This window comes from Neofelis nebulosa, chromosome 9, assembly GCF_028018385.1.
Source record: "Neofelis nebulosa isolate mNeoNeb1 chromosome 9, mNeoNeb1.pri, whole genome shotgun sequence".
Taxonomy (NCBI): Eukaryota; Metazoa; Chordata; class Mammalia; order Carnivora; family Felidae; genus Neofelis; species Neofelis nebulosa.
The window spans coordinates 45,312,130-45,335,149 of record NC_080790.1 but is presented as its reverse complement, the minus strand read 5'-3'; the positions used below and the strand labels follow the sequence as shown (position 1 = coordinate 45,335,149).

Here is a 23,020-nt window from a genome sequence, read left to right as displayed (position 1 = left end):
CTTTGACTTGCTGAGAATAATATTCTCCAGGTTCTGCTATTTCTCTTTCTTTGATCTCCTTTTTTTAAAAGTCTTTTTTAACGTTTTTATTTATATTTTGAGACCGTGTGAGCAGGGGAGGGGCAGAGAGAGAGGGAGACACAGAATCCAAAGCAAGCTCCAGGCTCTGAGCTGTCAGCACAGAGCCCGATGCGGGGATCGAACCCATGAACTGTTAGATCATGACCTGAGCCGAAGTCAGACACTCAACCGACTGAGCCACCCAGGGGCCTCTATGATCTCCTTTATTGACTCCCATCCTTCTGCACCCCCCAGGAATTGGTATTCATTGGGTCTTATTTGGTTTTATTATTCTATTTACATTATTAGTATGTCAGTTACTGCCTTGTGTCCCGATAACCCTAATGATTCCCAGGTCCTCATACAGGTTAATCTGTCTCTTGAATTCTGGATACATATTTCTGTCCACCACTGGATATCCCCACTTAGGTGTTTCCAAGCTCCTCAGACTTAGCAGGGGCAAAGTGAAGCTTAAATTCTCTGCAACACTTTCGTGTAAAGAAGTATCTCTAGGGGCGCCTGGGTGGCTCAGTCGGTTAAGCGGCCAACTTCGGCTCAGGTCATGATCTCGCGGTCCGTGAGTTCGAGCCCCGCATCAGGCTCTGTGCTGACAGCTCAGAGCCTGGAGCCTGTTACAGATTCTGTATCTCCCTCTCTCTGACCCTCCCCTGTTCATGCTCTGTCTCTCCCTGTCTCAAAAATAAATAACACGTTAAAAAAAAAAAAAGAAGTATCTATTTTCCCCTTAGGTAGGCTCCTTCAGAACATGCTAGTGTCTCTATCATGATGCTGTCAGCTAATTGTGACAAATTCCACATATGTACAATGAAGCTTTTTCTAGGACACTAGTTTTTTATACAAAATATGTTCATCTCTGTTCATCTCTGTACAGTATCTGTCCATTGGATGTTCTTTGCCAAGGTTTCACAAGGCTTCCTTTGTTGGGATTCCCCACTTCTCATGAAGTAGATAGAACAGGTACACTAGTCACCACTAATGCATCTTTAAGTTATTGATTACAAATCATGTTCAGCTCTGGGCCTCTAAAATCTTCCCTTAATCCTTCAAAGTGCTACAATAAAATTTGCTTTCCCTGAAGGCTATGCATGTAAAAAAAACAAAAACAAAAACAAAAACAAACCCGTGTCACAATCTCATTTGAAAACTCTTTGATTGAGGATAGCCTTTTCCAAGAACATGTTCTTGAAACAAGATGTGCTGTTTTCTCCCTGAAGATTAGATTTAGGGGAGAGTCTCTTACAGACAGTTGCTACTTGGTCAAGGCCACCTTGGTGTCTCTCAACGCAACCAGCTACTTCTCTATGGAGAGTCTTGCCTTGGATATTTCTGGTTTAGAAAACAGTGTGCAAAGGCAGTCATCTCTTCTCTAATTCTTTCATGGTGCTGCTTTCAGAATAAGATAATCCTGGACCCCATGACGTTCAGCGAGGCCAGGTTCCGGCCATCCCTAGAGGAGAGGCTGGAGAGCATCATCAGTGGCGCGGCGCTCATGGCAGACTCGTCCTGCACACGTGATGACCGGCGCGAGAGGATCGTGGCCGAGTGCAACGCCGTCCGGCAGGCGCTCCAGGACCTGCTCAGCGAGTACATGAACAACGTAAGTCCCGGGCTCCGGGGCTCCACATCTGGTGGGTTTGGGCACCGTCTGGTGGCTTTTAGGAAAGCGTGCATAGCAGGAAGAGGGGACAGGTGTTTTCTGGAGAGAGTCAGGTGAGACTGAAGAACCGCTTAGGGAGGGTAATGTCCTGAGCTCGGCTCAGGATGCACTGTTAGCGGCGAAGAGAGTGGTGGGAGAGACTTGTTGTGAAAACTTTGGCTGTTTACTTGAATGATTTTGTGGTCATTTTGATGGCTGACCCTGGATTGAGGTAAGATGGCAATCGGTAAAAAAAGGATGGTGGATGGAAATGACTGAGGATCGAATGAAGTCCTCCTGTACAAAGGGTGGCTATAGATACTCATCATCGTCCTTAGGAGGCATTGATAAGGATAATAGATTATCAAATGTTTATACAGGCTTGGTTTAGGTGGAAAGGTTCCAGTGGCAATGCAACGTGGAGGAAGTATTGATTCATTGTGCAGCTGGAAGTCCTTATGAGAATCAGTCTCTAGGCCTTCAAATGGGTATTAGTGATATCCAGCGATTTTGCAGCACAGGCAGTAGCTGTCCTCTCCTACAGTTGTAAAGTTGGTTGGTTGTTACAGACCTGAAAACAATGCAGAGATGATGAAATCCATATTCTTGGTTGTGAAAGGCACTGAATTATGTTTGTATTGATTTGCTACCTTCATTTAGCTAAAATTATGTGGGTGGTGCCCACTGCTTACAACCATGAATGATCTGGAGTTTCTCCTGTCCTGGACTCCTAGGTTTGAGAGAATTCAGCACAAAGTGGCAAAATGTAGGTACAGTGAGGTCTGGACATCACATGTTGAAGGAATGCTCTGCATGGTGGTCAAGCAGGGAGCAGGGACACTGAAAATCTGCTCACGGCTCTTGAAGCCCATGCTGGGTCCTGTTGGAGCACCATGAGGCAGCACTGAGACAATGCAGTCAACCCTGGCCTCCCTCCAGCCCAATACTTCTTACTACCTGCCCCCAACCCTGCTGACCTGCAGCCTACGGGTAGAGCCAGGAGTCAGCATTGACAGGAACTGTCTGCTCCTGCCAGACTCCAGAGAGCTTTGACCTAGAAAACAAAAAGATGTAGAATTTCCTACAACCTGAAAACCAAAAATCTGTCTCCTTTCCATCAACCTTCAGATTCTTTGATTTGGGAAGACTTGCCCCTTTCCAGCACACAAAGAATAAGGTATGGATGTCTAATGTGGATGCTTATGAGGATTTCTCCATATGACAATGGATGGCCAATACTTTCTGCAACTTTGGTTTATGGGTGCTACGCTGAGTAAAGCTAGAAACATTGACTGCCACTGTCTCCTATGCTGAGTGAATTTTTTGAATAGTGGATTTAACAAGAAAGAATGCTTATAAAAGCTGGGACTCTATGTTTGTTGTTTTTAACAGAATAGCAGTAGGTTACTTAACTTGCGTATGGAATTTGGTTTATAGTAAGGCATACTGGTATTTCTATCCATGAAGAATTATTGCCCAAGAAGAAGTAGAAACAGAGATCACAGTGATGCTTAAGATGTCAATATGAATAATTCAGGAAAAAAAAAGTATATTCCTGTGAATAGTAATCATAGAAAGGGACTAAACAAGAATTGATTGAGAAGTGACATGCAATTTTCAGGTTGGTGTCTAGAATCCTGTGAAGTAGAATTTTTTTTCTTTCAGTGTAAACTCCTATAGATCAGCAGAGCTATGGATTTTTGTATTATATTGACTCTAGGTGCTTGTTTTTCTCTTCACAACCTTGTGATACAGGAATGTTTTGTATTTTGTGTTATGAAAACTTGGTTTCTACTTTGATATGGTTACAGATAATACATGGGCGGGTTTAGTGCTTAAATTTCAATGTGTGCAAATTCTCTTCACTTTGAACCATCAGGATCAAAGCCTTGAACTAAAATACCTCCTATTGACTTTGATGTAAACTGTGTAACTTCACGCTTCTTTGGTGATTTCCAGGTAGAACTGGATGCAGCTGCATCAGCTTTATGTATCTCCCCAGTGCTCTCATTTCTACTTTGAAAATACCAATTTATGTTTGGGTATGGCATATAGGACTATAAACCCCACATACACCTCTATGCCTTGACTGGAAAGTCTGTTGTATTTAACAGTAACCAGTAAATTAGTGGTGCCTAGGCTGTTGGTTATAAGACACTTCTTTTTAACGTCTGTGAGCTCTGGGAGTAAATGTATTATCAAATAATCACTCTGCAGATTTTCATCTTAATGAGCTAAACAATATCATTAGGATAAAGTATTTATTACATAGAGAAGAAAAGATTTAAAAATGGGCATAACTGAGATTTGAGGATTCTAAAAATGTCTTGATCTTTCACTGATGAACATTCAACTTGTGAAACTCACCTGTAGGCAAAGCTGTTCTAGAATCTCGGAAATGCCGAGCCATATCCAGTGCAGGGAGATGGAGACTGGGAGGGAGAGCTGTGTACTAAGTGATTAGGGGAAGGTGTCTGCATGGGCCATGTGCCATGGGTTCCATGGAGCTCAGGAGCTAACATTGTGCGTTAGCTATTTTCACAAAGGTATATACAAACTGGTGTGTGTGTGTGTGTGTGTGTGTGTGTGTGTGTGTGTGTGTATGATTTGAAGATGTAACAAAAATCAGGCACTTCAGAGAAACTGGTAAGAGAAAAAAGCACTGGGTAAACAGATGTGTGTCGCAAAAATTATGGTCACAGAGTATGGCTGTGATAGAAAATAAAATCCGTGTGTCACCTTGTTTTGTCAAGTTGGTGATGTAAGCCCAAATGAGAAGGTTCTTTAAAGAATCCTCCCTTAAATAGAACATATTTGTCCATATTTGAAGACTGATAATGACTCTTTCTCCAAAAGATGTGTGGCCTTTTGATGAGTGCCATCAGAGTGGTGCTTGGAGTATTATGCTGAGTACTATAAATAGTGCCAAATTATAATGAAGACATAAACTTTTCTCTGTAACTTACAATTTTAGACAGTTTTTTTTTCCTGTGGCAGTAAATTTTTTTCATTAAAAAATCTTAAAAGTGGTCCTAAGATAGGCAACAATTAGACATGGTATTTTATTGATAAGGATTTTATGGTGGGTTCAAATATTATGTCCATTCAACAAATGTGTTTTGGCTACTTTGGGCCAGGCGCTGTTCTAAGTTCCTGGCTTATAGAAGGGAACAAAATAGACAAAATTCTCTGTTCTCTACCCTCTAGTTGGGAGAGACAATAATTTGCACCAAGGCCCTCTCAGATGATGACAAGTGACACAGGAGAATGTAAAACAGGGAGACAGAGAGCATGGGGTGTGGCTGTAAATAAGGATGGCCTGGAAAGTGTTCATTGAGCAGATACTTTTGTTCGAAGACCTTCTGGAGGTGAGGGAGCAAAGAGCACTTGAGGTGAAAGTAACAGCAAGATTAAGCACCTTGGGAGCAGGTGCCAAGGAACCTTCATGGGCCCACGATCATGGCTGTTAGGAATGAGTGGGGCCAGCAGAAAGCGGTTCTGCAAGGTTACAATGTGTCTGACTACCCAGGGCTTGTGCTGCGTTCCATGGAATTTGACTTTCACTTTAATGGAATGGGAGTTCATTTGGAGAGTGTTGGGAAGAAATGTGTCTGTTTTATGAACACAAAATGGACATCCATCCGTGTGAATGGCAGTTGTGGCTCTAACAGCCACCCTGTGTGGTATCTTTAGTTGGTATGTTCATCTGGCTTTGCTTGCACAGAAAATTCCGATTTTCTCAGGTGTAACCATTTGTAAAGAGCTCACTTTGCAATGCCTGGATACTTTGCTAGACAGATCGCATTTGGAAAGGGAGTGAAGTAGAAAAATTTTGTTTCAAAGTTGTATCACCAAAAATATCCAACTACTCACATTCTTATAAAAGACTAGCAAAGTATAGTAGTCTCACTACTAAACCTAAGTGCGGAACAATAGAGAGATGTGTTAAACCATTACTTATTTGTGCACCATTTGCTGGTAGGTTTCGGTGAGAATATGTGATAATCATATGTGCCTGGACTTTGTGTATTGTGGTGCTGTGTGGTCTGGTTCAGTTTGACATGCATGGACACTCTGTGTTGCTCTAAATTGTTTTTAAGACTAATGCCGAACTATCATTTTTTCAAACCACCAAAGTTTAATTGCACAATGATGGCAGAGAATCAGGTGGCATAAAGTAATGACTTGTCTCTGCTGTGTTAAAATGTGTCCGGTTATTTTTTAATTGTATTTTTATAAGTAGTTAAAATGATATATTTTTACAAAATACTTGAATCCAACTTTTTTCAAACCTCCCAAGGTACCTAAGTGGATCCCTGGAGATAATTTGTAAACCACTAATGTAATGCACATGTTAAAAGCTGATGTGGGAATGTATATACATATTACAAGTGTCTGAAGAATCATTGTCTTAGCCTTTGCCAAAGAGTGGAATTTATTGTAAAGAGAGTTCCCAGTGGGTCCAGTTTGTGAGGGATGAAGTCTGAAATGAGGTCTGAAAAGTTCATGCTCCACCCAAACTAGGTCCTATACCATACCAAGGCTCCAGAATTCAAAAGTATATTAGTAACACGTGAAGTGATATCCAGAGTGGAGGGAACTCTGAAAATAGTGAGCTTGTATCCTGTTTTGTTGTCGTTTGTTTTCTAATGATGCAGATGCAAGAGAAATGTATGTTTATTGTAGATGATAAAAAAGAAAAAAAATATTTAAGCTATCACCCCTAAATATAATCATTGTGAGCAATTTTGCATATGTCTTTCCAATGTTTTTAAACTTCAGTAGTGACACATTTGTACACACATGGAGAAACACATAGGCATATTATACCTTGAGTTAAAAAAAAATAGAGTCATTGCATATGGTATTTTGTAATCTATTTTCTTAATGTTTTGTGAATATGTTACCAAAGCAGTAAACATTCTCTAACCTTAGGTTTACTGGCTGCTTAGCATTTTATTATATAAATATGTAATAATTCATGGTGAAGCAATTCGTTCTGACAGTATGTCTTATAGAAGAGTGTTGGGAAAGAGAAGTAGGGAAGCCTTTTCATGCTGGCAGCATAGAATATTGCTCTAGACCTAAAGTACAACCAAGGAAACAGTGAGACAGTGAGGTGGCACAGCTTTACAGTTTAGGTGCTTTAAAGGGATCGCTGAGAATTTCATACAGTGAAACTTTGGTATGTGAAGACATTTTAAATGCCTTTGAGGTTTTACTTAAACTTCTCATAGGTGTATTTTTTTTTTCTTCATTGTGTTGGTTTTTCTGTATAACCTTGCTTTTCATTTATCAGAGTTTCCCTAAGTTGGCTATAGATAGTACTGCAGAGAGGGGTCTAGGACAACCAGCGGGCAAGTTCAGTAGTTGGATTTGATCTAGGGTCTCAGAGAAGGCCTTGAAAGCTTCTAAAAGGAGTGCCATCAGAAAGATAACTTTGTCACAGAAATTCTTGTGCTGCCAAATATCTTTCCGGTGGGGAGACGGAAGAAAGGCTGAGTAGCTGTTATCACTTCATAAGGCTAGTTGCTAATTACACATATAAACTGCTTCCAGTTTTATGTAGGCCTTCTCATTTCTGTCCTTTCAGTTACTATGTAGAAGAGGGGGTGGAATTCACAGATGCCAGTTCAGCTGATGACAAGTGTCTCTACCAAAAGATTTGGCTTAATATAAAATAGAAAGAAATGTTTGAAAATGCTCGTGGGCCCTTTTTGACCCGGGGTTGCCCGTACTTGCCTATAAAAGGCCTCTGTTTTAAGAGGAAATTTAGAGCTGTCTTAATGGGACTGGAAGTTCCATTCAAGGGAAGGATTTCCAATATCCTAATTTGATGTCTATGGAGAGAAGCTTTTCCTTGTCTTCTCCTTATTTTCATTTTTTCTTCTCTCTCTCTTTATACTCTGTGCCTTCAAATGTGCTCAGTGCTCTCATCTCCATGAATTTTGAGCTTCAGATTCATCTGTGCAATTATGCTTCTTGTATAAAACTTTTGCTCTATGAAGAGATAATTTTTAAATTGCTTTTTAGTTGGTGTTCCCTGCTCAGACATTGAAAAAGTACAATTAGTTTACCAAATCCTTTTCCTAAGGTCTAAACCTGTTCTTTGAATCTACTCTTCTAAGAAATACGGTTGGGAAGAGAAGTCTTTTGGATAGCACATGAGACTTCATCTTTGAATTACACTGCACTCCCATTTGCCTCCATTTTTAGGAAGTTTTCAGTGTGACTTCTGGAGGTACGCTGGCACTTGTCCAGAGTAACACATTATTTTAAAATATTCTTAGCATATTCTTTTTCTTTAAAAAAATTAAGCTTATTTATTTTGAGAAGAGGGTGCATGAGCAGGGGAGAGGCAGAGAGAGAGAGAGAGGGAGAGAGAGAGAGAGAGAGAGAGAGAGAGAGAGAGAGAGAGAGAGAGAGAGAGAGAGAATCCCAAGCAGACTTCACACCATCAGCACAGAGTGCCATGTGGGACTCGATCTTGCGAATCGTGAGATCAAGACTTGAGCTGAAACCAAGAGTTGGACACTTAACCGACTGAGCCACCCCAGTGCCCCTCAGATTATGTTTCTAATGGTGTTCAACTGAGTTTGCTGCAGTGGGATCTCAGAAGGCCAAGGGAATGTTAAGGAGAGGTATGCAGAGGTATGCAGAGAAGCACTGGCTCAGGCTTTGGTGATAGGAGAATGTCCAGCCGTGTTGGGGAAACATATTCCCAGGGGTAGTAATGAGGGTGAGGGAAATCATGCCATGATCAGATGTGCCACAGAGTGCTAGAGTGCTCTGAATGGCTCCAGGAAGAGATGGAGACTGGCAGGTGGTTGGTTAGCACAGAACACCGGTATGGGTAACATCTAGTCCTCATGGGAACGTGCCAGGTCTCCTTGGTCTTAATGCACAGTATGGGGCAATTATCCTGGTAGGGGTGATAAGCCCTTTGAAAAGTATATTGTGCTGTATACATGTTCGCTGTTACCTATTATCAGCTCATTACATGCAATTGAATGACTTACAGGATCCCAGAACAGATAGGTCTGACTAGATTTGTTTCCTTTGGATCATCAAGGTCAGTTCTTAATGCAATCTCACATGCCATCTCTTGGCCAGGAAAGGTCCTTCCTACATGAAACTCTACCATATTCCCCACTATGGATAGTTTAGCAGAGTTTACAAGCCTGTGCTTTGTAACGACCTATACACCCAGGTTCAAATCTTTGTATTGTCCCTCGTATCTGACACGAGCTTGGGCAGAGTGGATAGACTCTGAGCCTCAACTTTTTCAGCTATAAAGTGGGTAATAGAATTTACCTTTGGGAACATTCAGAGATCAGATGAGGCAGTGACAGCCAGAGAGTTAAGTGTGAAAGTCATGTTTACTTCCATTTTCTTCCCCAATGCTCTTCTGTCCCTGTTTTGTTAACCTCAAATAAAAACTCTATTCTGTAAAATTCATTGAGGGCTTTTTGGAGATAATGAGTGTAATAGATAAGGGAAAGCATCATTGGGTGTGTCTGGATGGGGGCTGAGCTGCCAGAAATGTACCTGGCTGTGTGGCCCTGTTTAGGGCAATACCGTGGACAACAAAGCTTGGAAGCAAAGGGGACTCCTTTTAAATGGGCTTTTTGAGACCTTGGAGAAAAATGACTAAGCTGGCAGTCCTGAGAAATCAGAGAGTAAACAACAGGAGGGCCAGGCCTCTGAGCTGTAAGAGGTTGGAGAGGCTGGATGGAGTACAGCTTTGTCTGAGTTAGTAGATGACATGCCTGCCTTTTCCTGGTCCTTTAGGCTTCCAAGAGAAAAAGACCAGGGTTCTCCCTTGAACATGGGAATATCTCTAGTCCCTGTAGATCAGGGAGACAGACTAAAATTCTAAGGGTACAAGCCTGGGAAAATTTACTGGTATATCCTACACATACAGCCTTCTTCCTTAGCTCTAAAATATGATTCTGTGATTCTTGGGTCTTAGGATTAGAATTTGGATTAGTGGTTAGAGGTTGGAAGTTTTTGTTAGTGTTTTCATGGAACCTTCAAAATTTACTTGAAAAGGTTCAAAGTGGTCACCCATAGCATAAATTTCAGAAGCTTGACCAATACTATGGCAGGCTGAGGGATCTATGTAGGGCATTTACTTATACTGGGAGCTCCTAAAAGTTGGCTGGGATCCATCAATAAACTTAGTGGGATGTACTTGATAAGCAAAGATGAGGCCCGCTGGCTGACGGTCTCTTGAGAGTAGGAAGATTTTGGAAAAGCAGTTTGCCTTGTTTTCAAAATGAAGTTCCCAGTATTGGTTCTATAATGAGTTAAGTCTGAGCAATAAAGGTCATGACAGCTCTAGATGCTTAATGTTGACTTCTCTTTGGAGGAAAAGAGGTGCTAAGCAATCTCAATCAATCAATCTCTCTTTCTCTCATTCCCTCTCTCTTCCCCTTTCCCATCTCTCATTTTTCCTTCCCTCCTTTTCTTCCTTCTACCCGGTAGAATTTTTTTAATGTTCTTTTTAATGCAAGGATGGACTCACAGGAATGCAATAAATGGCAAGAAAACAAACTAGAGACAGGTCTGCATATTCCTTCTGGCCTAGACTTGGGCTTTAAATGGGACAGTATGTAAAGAACAGGTGACAAAATCTAGGGCCCCACTGGATAGCCAGATTAAGGATCACAGTATAAAGCCTGGATTCTCAGATGGTGACACTATTTGGGCATGGTGGAAGAAGAGAAAACTTCCCTACAGAGAGAAGCAATGGAAATGCATGCTGTCTTGGTCTTTAAAGATCATTGTAAAAAAAGCAAAACAAACCCCTTTTCATGCCACCAAGAATTTATAACCACAATCTCCCCATCACTCAGTTTTGGGGTCAGCACATGTTCTAGGGTGACATAAAATGTATCCAAAATTTCACTTAAAGACATCCTGAATGTTGGGCTGCCAGGTACCTGGCAGAAGAAAATACCAATCCTCTCTAGAGGAACACATTTTAAACCCAAGCCTCAAAGAATTTCTACAGATAAAGTTACAAGGAGTGGAAGTTGAGATTCCAGAATCTCTAAACACAAAATGACACAAGCCATCCTGAATGAGAGTTGGCTAAAACAACCAATTATAGATCAGACCTACAAGGGCTGAAGGTTGGCAGTTAATAGATACAGAGTGTAAACTGTCTCTAAAGAAATGGAAGACAGTGTTGGAAATGTGATGAAGGAACCAGAGACGGTCAAAATTGGCAATCTTAGAAGGCAGGGCTGGGAGTTGCATGGTAGGGGAACATGGGTTTACTTGAAGGGGTGGGACCGGAAGGTCCTGGCTGCCACAAGCCCACAATAATAGAGAAAGAAGAGATAGGGTAATTGGGGGTGTCTGGAGCAGTGCTGGCGGTAACCTCTTGAGTAAAAGCTGTTTATCTCTTGTCGCAACTCTGTGCTTGGGTCTCGGTCACATTATCCACAGTGGACTTTAGAAGGAACAGAAAAGGTCAAATCACAAAGAAAAATGACTAAATGAGACAGGAGATGAAAATAAAAATCTGCCTTAACAGCAAAATTAAGTCCCATACTTAAAATTCTAGCTAGTTTCTTTCTTCTTATCAAATAGATCCCTCTACTGAGTCCTTGAAAGTTGGTTCTGAATCATACAAGGTCAATCAATATGATGAGGAAGAGCAAGTAATGTTATGAGACAGTAAGGGCCTGTCTTTGATTTAGTCAATGAGCAGAGATTCTTGACAGAGTTGACTGCTGAGTCCTCAGATTTGGCCATCCCAGTTGAGACAGCCGGACAGCACAATCTGTCAATTGATCTTCTTGGGAGAGCCTTTCTGGTGTTTCGGGGAAGATCTCAAAGCTGTCAGGGAAATCAGCAGGCTGTACATCACCACCAGAACCATGAGGCTGGATAAACTTTTCCTTTGTGTTCTCAAAGAATATGGGAAACCCATAACCCTGGATTTCTTGTTCCTGGATGGGCTGTTCCAAAGATAAGCTCACAAGGGCCTCTTTTCTTGGGTCTAATCCTGCCTGGAACCCATCCTGAAAAGTTTCTCTTGATTCATTTAGGAAATTGGTACACTCGGAGAACTAAGTGTTTCACTGCTGCCTCCGTAACTTTGCACTTAGCATCCTTCTGACTGGAATGTTCTTTCTCAAACTTCATACGGCTGGCTCTTAATATCATTAGTGTGTTTGTGTGAGAGGACCTGCCAGCCTATAGAATTACAGCTTCGCTTTGTGTTGTTATTGTCTGGTCCTCCACTGGATTTTAGGCTCCCATGAGGGGAATGTTGTTTTGTTCACAGTCTCTAGGATCTAGAGTGTCTAGCCTGCTAAAAATTTTTGAATTGAATAAAATAATTATCTTGCATTCTCTAATAATAATCATGAGGAGGGGGGCGCCTGGGTGGTTCAGTCACTTAAGTGTCCGATTTCGGCTCAGGTCATGATCTCACAGTTCGTGGGTTCAAGCCCCGCGTCGGGCTCTGTGCTGACAGCTCAGAGCCTGGAGCCTGCTTCAGATTCTGTGTCTCCCTCTCTCTCTGCCCCTCCCCTGCTCATGCTCTGTCTCTGTCTCAAAAATAAATAAACATTAAAAATAATAATAATGAGGAGAAGGAAGAAGGAAGGAAGGAGAGAGAAGGAACAAGAACAGTAGCAACATAACCCATATGTTTTGAGTCCATCGAGTCCAGTGTTTTGGAGCAAAATGGTTTATGTTTTCTGTCTGTTCTACTACCTAGACCAAACTACAAATAAATTACCTAAAGTTAACTATACTTGCCTTCTTCATGGCTTATTTTGAAGTGCCCAGATATTGCCCTATAGTTAAAACTATATGTAAAGCCCTGGCAGGGGCCCAAATGATCCTAGTAACTATAAGTGGAGAAAAAAAAATGATACAAAATGTGCCACTTGTTTGCTTTTTAGTTCAAAGAGTCCCACCAAGCAGCTTATTCTTAATTCTGCCATTTTAAGTATTTCTCTAGACTGAGCTGTTTGGGCATGAGTCCCTGAGGGAGGTATGCGAGGGGCTGGGAGGAGCTGGGCCATTTTTAGTTGTAGAGAATTCCACAGGCTGGGCTAGGGACTTTGGAAAATACTTAACTCATGACTTCCTGAAAGGCATAAAAGCATTTGTGTATATGTATCCAAGAGATAAGTCGACATAAAGAAAGGGTCACAATTCAGCTGTTGGACTTTAGGAAGTGTCTCCAGAGGCCCAGCCCCAGCCTGTGGAATCAGTTTCCTAAAGAGGGATTAATACTTTCAACTTTAGCAAGTACCCCGAGTGATTTCTATGAGCAGGTGACTTAGGAAACCCCTGATGTATAAGTCAGTGGATCACATCAGAAGTTGATTTAATACAGCGTGGGCTTAAAATGGGTTTTCTTTTTTGTGAATGGAGACAAATACTTTTGTAAGAAAGCATCAAATGAATATCACCTGGGAAGTCTGATTGAGCTACATTTCATCTCAGCCTGGACATTTAGGATTTCAGAAGAGACTTGTGAACCTGGATAGCTAATCCCTTCTTTGAATTCCTTAGAATTAGACAAGCAAAGCGGAACCAGTAATTCACCTGTGAGCTATTAAATTGAAGGGCAGCTGTTTTTTTTCTTTTTTTCTTCAAAGCTCACCTCTCTCAAATGCACTTCTTCCTACACATCTACTCCCCCATTTGTAAAAAGACAGTTTATCATCCTTGGAAAGACTCTGCTCTCAATATGTGCCAGAACTAAAATACCCAGTCTCACAGATGATTCAAAACCCTTTTTCTTAACAGCTTAATTGCTGATTTCAGTTTCTCCTAACTCTGCAGGTTTGGCTGCAGCTGACAGATTTATAGCATCAACCCAAGGCTTTGCCTTTGCCAGTTGATACCTTGAATTGAACTTTTGTTTCAGGTTCTTTTGGTGACTATTCTAGGGTGCTGTTTCTGACAGGAAATAGTGTTTCACCTGACTGCCCTTGGGATTCTTAAATCTTTTTTGTGTATCAGAACCACATAGGGAAAAACATATACGCTAGGGCCCAACCAGGCCAACTGTCCCAGGGGATTCTCATGCCTCCAGACCTGTACCAACTTTGAACTAGGCCAGCATTGGGGAATCACCCAATTTAACATCATTAGACTCAAAGACAGGTACCATAATTTTTCTTTTCCTCATTTTTCTCAGTAATGTTTTCAAAGTTATATTTATTATTATTTATCTTCACCCTCCAAATCACCACTCCCCCCACCCCCCCAACCCTCTGTCATGGAACCAGTGAACACCTCTGCAGGCAGGTATTTGCATTGCTTTCCTGTTTTCCTCCTGAGGTTCTTCAAGAGCACAAGATTGGCACGTTATGTAAATTTCATCTCAGCAGGGAAAAAAAAGACAACATTGGCTCTTGTATTATCATTCTGCACACTTAGGGGTTACAGGGAATCCCTTAAGTGGCCTGCAGTCTGGTGACTAATTTCACACTTTTGATCCCTGCCAAAAAAAAGATGAAAATACTTTGAGAGAGGTGTTTTTCTCTGTTTTCATGAAACATTTAGAAATAAAATTCTCTAAACATCTTATCATAGATAATGCCTCTTTTATCACCATTGGCCTGATTTTATGCTTCTTATCTCTTGTGTTTGCTCCCTTTCCTTCATCTGTTAGTTTTCCTTCCACCATTTGTAAAACCTATGAAACCATATCTCTTCTTTTTTTTTAAATTTTTTATTTTCCTAAAGGCCCTGTTGCCTCATTTCAGGCTATTTAGAGGAAAACAAGCAGCAAGATATTTGCAAAAAAAAAAAAAAAAAAAAAAAAAATCAAGTGGTTAAGGACATTTTCTAAGTAACACAAACAGAACTGAAATTGGAATTCAAGTCTTCTGGTTTCTTCATTGCCTCTCTGATTCTTTCTCTTGCCTCATGATTTATATTTTAATGGACTTAGATATAACTTTGGATTTTTAATACTCTTTTTTCTCCATTTGAAACCCTAAACCATGTGTTATGTTTTCCCTAATATTCCTTTAGATCTCTCAGTGTTAGTCATATGGTAGACAATGGACAAGTCTTTCTTTTGTAGGCATCTATAGATCCTAGCAAAACTCTGTCAAAATCCCAAATAGAAAGCAGACAACAGCAGCCTTCTGGAACAGCCACTAGAATTAGTCTTAGAGGGGCAAAAAGGACCTTTGTTGGTGGAAGTAGGTGTTAATGGAGCAATTAAATCTGACCTTTTTTTTTTTACCCCAACAGTACAGACTCTGCTGGCTTCAGTCTCTAGTTGGAGGGCGTAGACCTTTTAGGAAACAACAGTAGAGACAATAACTGTAACAGCCAGCCTTGGTGCGTCAGCTTTCTCATAATTGCCCAGGGGTTCAGTGTAGTGCCTCTGCTTGCACCTAGCCATGTCTGTCCAAACACCTGCCTTTACCCTTTCCTGAAAACAAACCTTTGCCCGCAGCCTAGATGAGGAGAGAGGATCTGGAGGTCTAACTGCTTTTTAAATGAAATTTCAAATAGTCATCTTGTTATTAACCTTCCCCTTCCCCTCCCTTTCCTCCAAAAGAAGCTGATGCCTCAAATGTGTGCATCTTTGAGGGCTTTACAGTGTGAACTGGGTCCCCATTGCTGGCTTAGGATTCTGCTTTCTCAGACCTACTAAATGAGTCAGGACACCTCCGTCTGACATCAAAATATCGCCACGCTGTTTTCTCCTATTTTCTTTGTCGTTAAGGATTAACGCCTTTAAGAGAAAACTGTTTTATGGTCATTTTAATGGAGTTTCATAAAAGAGCAGTTATAAATCAGTGGGTTAAAACTGCCATCTTCAGCCATACCTTTTAGGGAAGATTATAGGTTCCTTCCATATCTGTGTCCAGGGTCCATGTCATTTTACACCCTAACTTGACTGAGGAGACGAAGAGAGCTGGGCCAATCAAAGCATTTTCAAAGTGAGCTGAGAGTTTTAGATAAAAGTAGAAGGGAAACTTAGTGTCCTGGAATAAAGCTTCAAATGGGAGGACCTGTTTGATCTGGGTACTCTGTCGTATTTCTGTGTCCATGCTATTCCTAACCAAAGCATAATAGATATTGGTTCCAACTTAGACCTTGAAGAAAGTGTGGTTGTGAATACTGATCTTGTTGTTCGTGTAGGATAGTTAATGATAGAAGCAGAACATTTATCACATGATAAAGAATCCTTCAGAACTTTCACCGCATTTCAGTCTGCTTGATGCTGTCTTCCTCTTAGTTACTGACAGCAGTTGTGCAACTGACACCATACTATGATCCATACCACTGTGTTAAGGGAGAATGGAGATTGATTGATCCTATTATCTCAACCATTTTCTTAGAATCTGGTAATTTTTAGTGTCTCTCCCAAAATATTTAGAGCTGCAAACTTTATTCATTGAAATGTCTTTGTAAATGGAGTATTGTGAATTTGTTTGTTTTCTAGAGGTTACTTGAAGTCAGTCAAGTTTATCTTGTGAATTGTTAGCTCTTTTCCCTCGGTGATGCTATTTTATATATGACTCTGGCACTTATGTTTTTCTATCCTTAGAACTTTTATCAAGCATGTGACTGAATGATTTGATTTATAAACAGCCACATTGATATTTCTATCAATTCTTATTGGTAAAAAAAAATTATAACCAGCTGCCAAAGTGAGTGATAAGAAAAAGAGACATGGGGCACTTAACATTCCAGACAGCCATCGGGGAGGCTCTTATGATGTATCCCTAATATATTTTGATTATTAGCATGTCACCTGATGAAATTTTCCCAGCAAAATAAATACATCCACAAAATAATTCTCACTAAACCAAAGACTATTTGCTAGCAAGTCACGTGTAGTTGGCATATGTCTATATGTTTTAAGGGTAAGAAAAAAGTAAGTTGGTTTATTAGTTTTGAGACTACATTTGCTGGAGACCTAGCTTCTTCAGGTCCCAGTAGTGAGTGAGGAGGACCTGGGAATGAGTGTCCCCTCTGCCTGCCCCCAAACCTACCTCTCCCTGAGCGGTCCTGATGCTAATTGAATTAAATATTTGGTTTTCATATAAAATTTCACTTGGAAAAAAAAAAACAGATCCTGCTGGCAAGATAGATTTTGGAAATTAATGATATACTTTATACCCCTAAGATTTTTATCTGAAGTAACCAGATAATTGACAGGAAAGTTAATTGTAAGACATCAGTTATTGAGGTATCTGACCAATCTGTGATTATACTCATGGATCTGAAGATTAGGATAAAATAGAGAAGCTCAGCTCTTTGCAGATAGGCAGACCTACACTGAAATATCCAGACGAGCACAAAGGATGAGTCGTTCACTGCATTGTAGCTACCAGTTTAGCTGTAAACAGTCTACTCCAACAAGTGAGAATGGATTTGGTCACCTCTCTGTCTCTGCCCCGAGTTTCCTAGCAGTCCCTGATCCAACCTGCTGCGCCAGGAAGCCTCTCTCATCACTCACCACAGGCTCTACGTGTGCCCTTTAGGCCAAGAACAGCACGCTGATGACAAGGTGTAATGCCACATCTCTTGGCACTCATCATTTTCATTATTTTCTCTAGAAATTATCATGATTTGCAGTTTTTAGAATAACACAAACATAATATTTGCAGCAGAAATAAGTTACAGTGTTCTAAAATATCTCCATAACACATTTTATTTTCTTTATAGTGTATAATTTTCTTCCCTGATAGCTATAGATGAATTGAAGGCCTTTTCCTACACTGTAATGATATATTGAATTATACCAATGCAGTTTAGCAGAACTAATGCTTACTCACTTGCTGGGTAAATCAATCTGTTCGTTTTCTGTAAAATAAAAAGGAAATGATAATGGATAAACTTGGGGATAATGTGTTAAATTTATATAAAGTGATTATAGTAACAAAATATTTGCTGTAGGGCTATTCACTGGCAGGGTGAGAAAAATTTTATTTCTTTAAAAATTTAAAAACTAAAATTTAGAGTTGAGTACCTAAAACTGGAAAGAATATTGTTAACAATTTATTGAGTATCTGTTATCTTTTAGGAGTTACTTGATTCAACACTACAGAGTGATGTGCAGTAGAACTTATTTTGGAGCTCTTTACTGTTATGAGACTATGAAGTCCCTTCCAAATAACAATGACAAATAGATAGCAAGGTAGAAATAGGTAGATAGGAATCAGGTTTGGAGAGGGACAACTGGGTCAAGATCCTGAATTATTTGTCAGAGGAGGCACTTGAACTGTTTGGAAGGTGAGTGGGAATAAGAGAAGTCAGGGAAAGAGTACTTTAAGTGTAAGGAATAATACAAGGTAAAATTCATTGTACAAATGTGTGGATACATTCTGAGCACTCTGAGTAGGTCAGCTTGATTGGGTAAAAGGCCTTTAAATAGAGAAAAAAAGAGTTTGCAAAAGAAAGTTGACCTTAGACTGCAGACGACTGTAATTCTAAATTGAGAAAGGCATGCTTTACTGTGGCAGGCAGTTGTTTATTGAAAGTTGTTCCATTTGGTTTGGTTTGTGCATGGGGGTGATACTGGGTAACCTGTGCATTATTGTGGAATAGCCACCCTGCCTATACAGCACAGAGTAGCTTCTGAGAGTGTACACTGGAGATTGGAGGCCCAGAGACAGATTAGTGGACCCTTCGGGAAGTGCAGACAGAAAATAATATTAGGAGCTAGCAAGAAGATGGGGGTATGAAAAGGAGAAAAACAGGTTCAAGGGAAAAGGTTAGAAGTGACTTGATGACTACTTTTGGTTTGCTTTGTGTTTGTTTGTTTGTTTATTGATTGATTTTTAGTGGAGGATGGGGAAGAAACAATGATAATGCTTTTATGTTCTCACGAGACATATTTATTCATTTAACTAGCAGGTTTCTAAGTTGGGGATGATCTAATTCATTGATGATATTATTCCCTACACCAAAAAAAAAAAAATGAAAAAGAAAAGAAGTCATTTAACAGGGTTTATTATGAAATTTATTATCAAATTGGTTTCCATACAACACCCAGTGCTCATCCCAAAAGGTGCCCTCCTCAATACCCATCACCCACCTAACAGGGTTTAAAAGTCTGCCACATACTGGATTTGATCGTAGGATGTTTTACTACTACGTAAATACTTAGCTTCATCTGCTCCTTATTATATTCACACAGTAGACCATTTTTGTCTTTGATTTAACATTGACAGCTGCCAAAAGCTCATGGTATGAAGTGTGTTGCAGTCCCTCTGAGTCCCGGCATCTCACACCTCATGGTCCACTTACAGGCTAAGTCTCTTGGCCAATGACTAGTCTAGAGAGTGGGCCTGGCAAACTACCCAGAATCTGCCTCTCAGGTGGTCATTGTTGGTGCAATGTATGGGGCATGATTTTCAAAATGTTATTTTAAAAATGGAAAACATTATTTCTTTGGGAAAAAGTGACCTTACAAGAAAATACTTATGTTTGTCTTAGGTTTATTGAATCTGAATGGGTCATTTAACTTTCTCAATACTTTAATGATACATCTAAAATTGTGTGTTGGAAAAAGGTTATGAGTGTGGGATTTCACAAAGATCTCAGACCAGTTAAGAAACTCGAGAATCTCCTCTGAGGATAATGTGCTACCTGGAGTCTACCTTTTGGTAGTCTCTGCCCTATGACAGCTATGGTTTTAATAGTCATGCAGTTGACTTAAAGCAAGGTAATATTTCCAATAGTTAACAGTGTTTAGGTATTTATTTGGTATCCATTATGAACAGATCACTCCTCTAGACACAATGAGAAACACACAGTTGAATAGAAGAGCCACTGTGTGTAACTTCAAGGAAATTATACTTCAAGGTAATGTCCAGAAGCATACTACTCTGTTCATTATCTCTGATTTCAAATAGCTAGATTTTGAACATCGTGGTTATTCATGACACGAGAAATAAAGTATTATGTTGATTAAGATGAATCTGATTCAAATGATATTTGATACATTATTATCCAAGAAAGGCAGTATTAACTACTACAGGAAAAGTGATAGATCTGCCTGATTTCCAGTCAGCCCGAGGCCAATTTCATTTAGTTTAGGTGATATAGATGGAATTTATGAAGCAGCTTCATGTATCTGCAGACATATCTGATAGGCTCAGCCTCTCAATGTCGTTTGAGATCCCCCTGGGAAATGTTCTTTTTGCCTTGATACATGATCAGTTTCAGTCCAACCAGGGCTGAAAAAACATGGTGGTAGTTAGCATACTCCTGACCTTGGGGTACATATTGTCTCTTTCATCATAATAAAAGACAAAATTAAGGAACACATTATTAATGGGATGACCTGTAAGTTCATAGATGAAATATCTGTGGCTACCACAACCCTACATGGATTTACTGAGTACAAGCACAACCTCATTCTTCTTTTGGCAAGGAGACACGATGGGTGTTGGGAGGCCAGCAAAGCCTTTAAAACATTCTAAGTGTCCTTCCAGGCACCTTTGTGTATTAGAAACTGACTAAATCATTGAATGGCTAGCAAGTTGATTCCAGAGGAAAATTTATGGTAGTAATCTTCAAAAAGTAATCAGGTGGTAGGGGCTCAAAGCAGTGACACTAGAAGAACTGGGGAGAGTTTAAGTAGAAAAGACAGAAGTGTACCTCAGTCTTCAAATATTTGAAGAAATATTATGCAAAAAAGAGAGATTTGTTCTATTTGAATCTGAAAGTGTATATAAGACCACAAAGAAATATTTAGGCTTGATATAGCACAAAAGCTTTTGGGTAGCCAGAGCCTGCTAACGAATTCTGTGGTCCGAAGCACCATGAACTGCCTTAAAGATCAGTGCATTTTCTCCCTAGATGGTACACTGCATTAGAACATGTGGCCATTTAGCTGGGATACTGTAACAAGAGATTCAAACATGACTGACCTTTAAGGTTTCTTGCAACCCTGAAGTTATCACTTCACTGGTTTTGTAGAAAAGCATCTGTGGGACTTAGGTTGGCTCCACCATCATCAAGGCAAAGTATTTGTCCCTTGATTGCCACTTGTCTAGTTTTTCTTATACATGAGACTAGTTTGAAAAATCAGGGGAAACGTTGGGCTCTAAAATAATCAGAATGGAAATGATACTGAGCTCCACATTTCCTTATTCATCAGTTCTTGACAGAAGGGTTTTGCAGCTCATCTAGCATCTGGATCTGGGGCTTAGGTAGAAGGAACCTGGCGAAGATCAAGCAAAGAAGAGGAAAATTATTCACTGACATGAGAGATAACATGATTGCTAACCACATCCTCCTTCACAGGGAAGACTGTTTGGCTTACTCTTTGCCAACACAACTTTGGGTTCCCCTAGATGTGCCTCTGTTCCTAGAGACAGTAAAGACTCCTGGATGTTGGTGCATGTGGAGGAACATGGAACTTTTGTCAAATCGAGATTTCTATCATTGTAAACCCTTATGCTTGGACATACATTTTGGATTTCTGCCTTGTACTTTGAGTTTTGCTACCACTGTGGAAATTCTGGAAGCCAAAAGGCACTTGACTGTTAATTAGTGGTAAAGATCCTGGGCAAGTTTTCTCCAAAGTCTACATTGACAGTTATATTTTCTGAGGTTGCCACCAACAAATGAATTCCATCCCATAAAGACCTTCCTCATGTGGGTCATTTCACATATGAAGATGAACTGTAGTATGATTCTTTTTCAAGCATCAAATTAATGAACTTCATTAAAAAAACAACACATGACCTATGTTTTTTTTATGTTTATTTATTTATCATGAGAGAGAGAGCGAGAGCAAGAGAGAGTGAGAGTGAGCACATGCTAATGGGAGAGGAGCAAAGAGATCGAGAATCCCAAGCAGGCTCCATGCTGTCAGCACAGACCTGGATGCTGGGCTCAATCTCATGAACCAGGAGATCATGATCTGAGTTGAAACCAAGAGTCAGACACTCAACCAAACAAGCTACCCAGGTGCCCCAACCTATATTCTTATTGAAGGTAGAACTAGACAGCTCTTTGGGACATCCCTGACCTAACATGAATCCCACAGCAGCAAGTATCACTTAAACCAAATTTTTAACTCCTGTTTTCTGACAGAGCAGTTAGACTTGGAATTTGCTGCTATCTTCAACCTTCAGGTGGTTTGACTTATTAACAATAAAAATAATTAACGGTTTTAAAGTGTTCTGGTGATTTTGGTCACATATTTTTTAAATCATGAAATTGACTTGGTGATTTTAATGTCCTGCACAATGTAACCCTTTGCAGTGTGCATGGGGTTTATAGCCGTTAGAAGACCTTGTATATAACCATCTCTCCACTAAGTTGTGGTTTTATATCATTTAGTTTAAATTTGTCTTTTTATTGTATTTACATCTTACAGATATGGGATTCCTTTTAAAATGTAAAATTTAATTGTGAAGAATATATTTCTTAATTAGTTTGCTCCTCAAAGTATGATCTGAGAGCCAGTACTAGTTGATAAACTATTACTAGTTCACAAAAAGTACAGAAATTACCAGCATTTAGAAACTTCTTGTAGCATTTTTACTTTGTCATAACAATTTCATTGAATTTCATAAAAGTTAACCAGTCTGCAATAGACTGAAGTTAGAGAGAGAAAAAAAAAAAGTGCTTCTCACTCCAGATTGTTTGAGAAGTACTGTTTATACCTTTCAGATGATAGTCCCTAAAGAGGAAAAATGGATAATTCAAAAAGATCAACAGATGTTCCCAAAGGAATATAGGTAAGCAAGGTCAGCTTAATGCTTTCCAAGGTTCCTAATCCAAATATGACTTGGGGATCTTGTAAAGATCACCAGACCTCAGAATCCCTTTTCTTCCTTACCCTGTCATGCTACCAAAAATCCTCACTGCTCATCTTTTAGCAAGAACAGTTGTGTCTGGATGTCACTGTTCAGTATGCAGGCTGTCTGGAATTGCCCGTTTCCCCTGCCTCACACATCTGATTCTCTCCTAAGGGTGGCTCACGGAGCTGAGGTTCTTGGGGTGCCGTCAGGTCCAGGAGATCCTTCTGGTGGATGAGCACCGCACGCTTAGGGTCAAAGGCGAGCAAGCCTCACCACCGCACACCTGGATTGCCTAAGTGCTGGCAACAAAGGCTATCTGGAACTGGCTCTCCTGTCCCCTTTCTAGCTCGTTTATCCTTCCTTGCTCTGAAAAGGTACTACCTCATGACGGTTTTAGAGTGAAGGCAAAGGATGGAAGGGAAAGAGAAGCAGAGGGGAAAGCTAGCTGTAGGATATGAAAGCGGGAACCCTGAGTGAACCTGCTATTTGAGAAAATGGGAGATGATAGTTTAAATCCTTGAAGATGCTGTCC

At 40.2% G+C, this 23,020-nt stretch overlaps 1 protein-coding gene across 5 annotated transcripts in view; it reads left to right on the top strand.

The window, feature by feature from the left end:
• The window catches only part of CTNNA2 (catenin alpha 2), a 1,103,782-nt gene that overhangs the window by 386,129 nt on the left and 694,633 nt on the right, over positions 1-23,020 (top strand). For all 5 annotated transcript variants that reach the window (XM_058683538.1, XM_058683541.1, XM_058683540.1 and 2 more), the window contains one exon: positions 1,475-1,678. In XM_058683538.1, the coding sequence (XP_058539521.1) occupies positions 1,475-1,678 (204 nt within the window). The remainder of the gene's footprint in view (positions 1-1,474; positions 1,679-23,020) is intronic.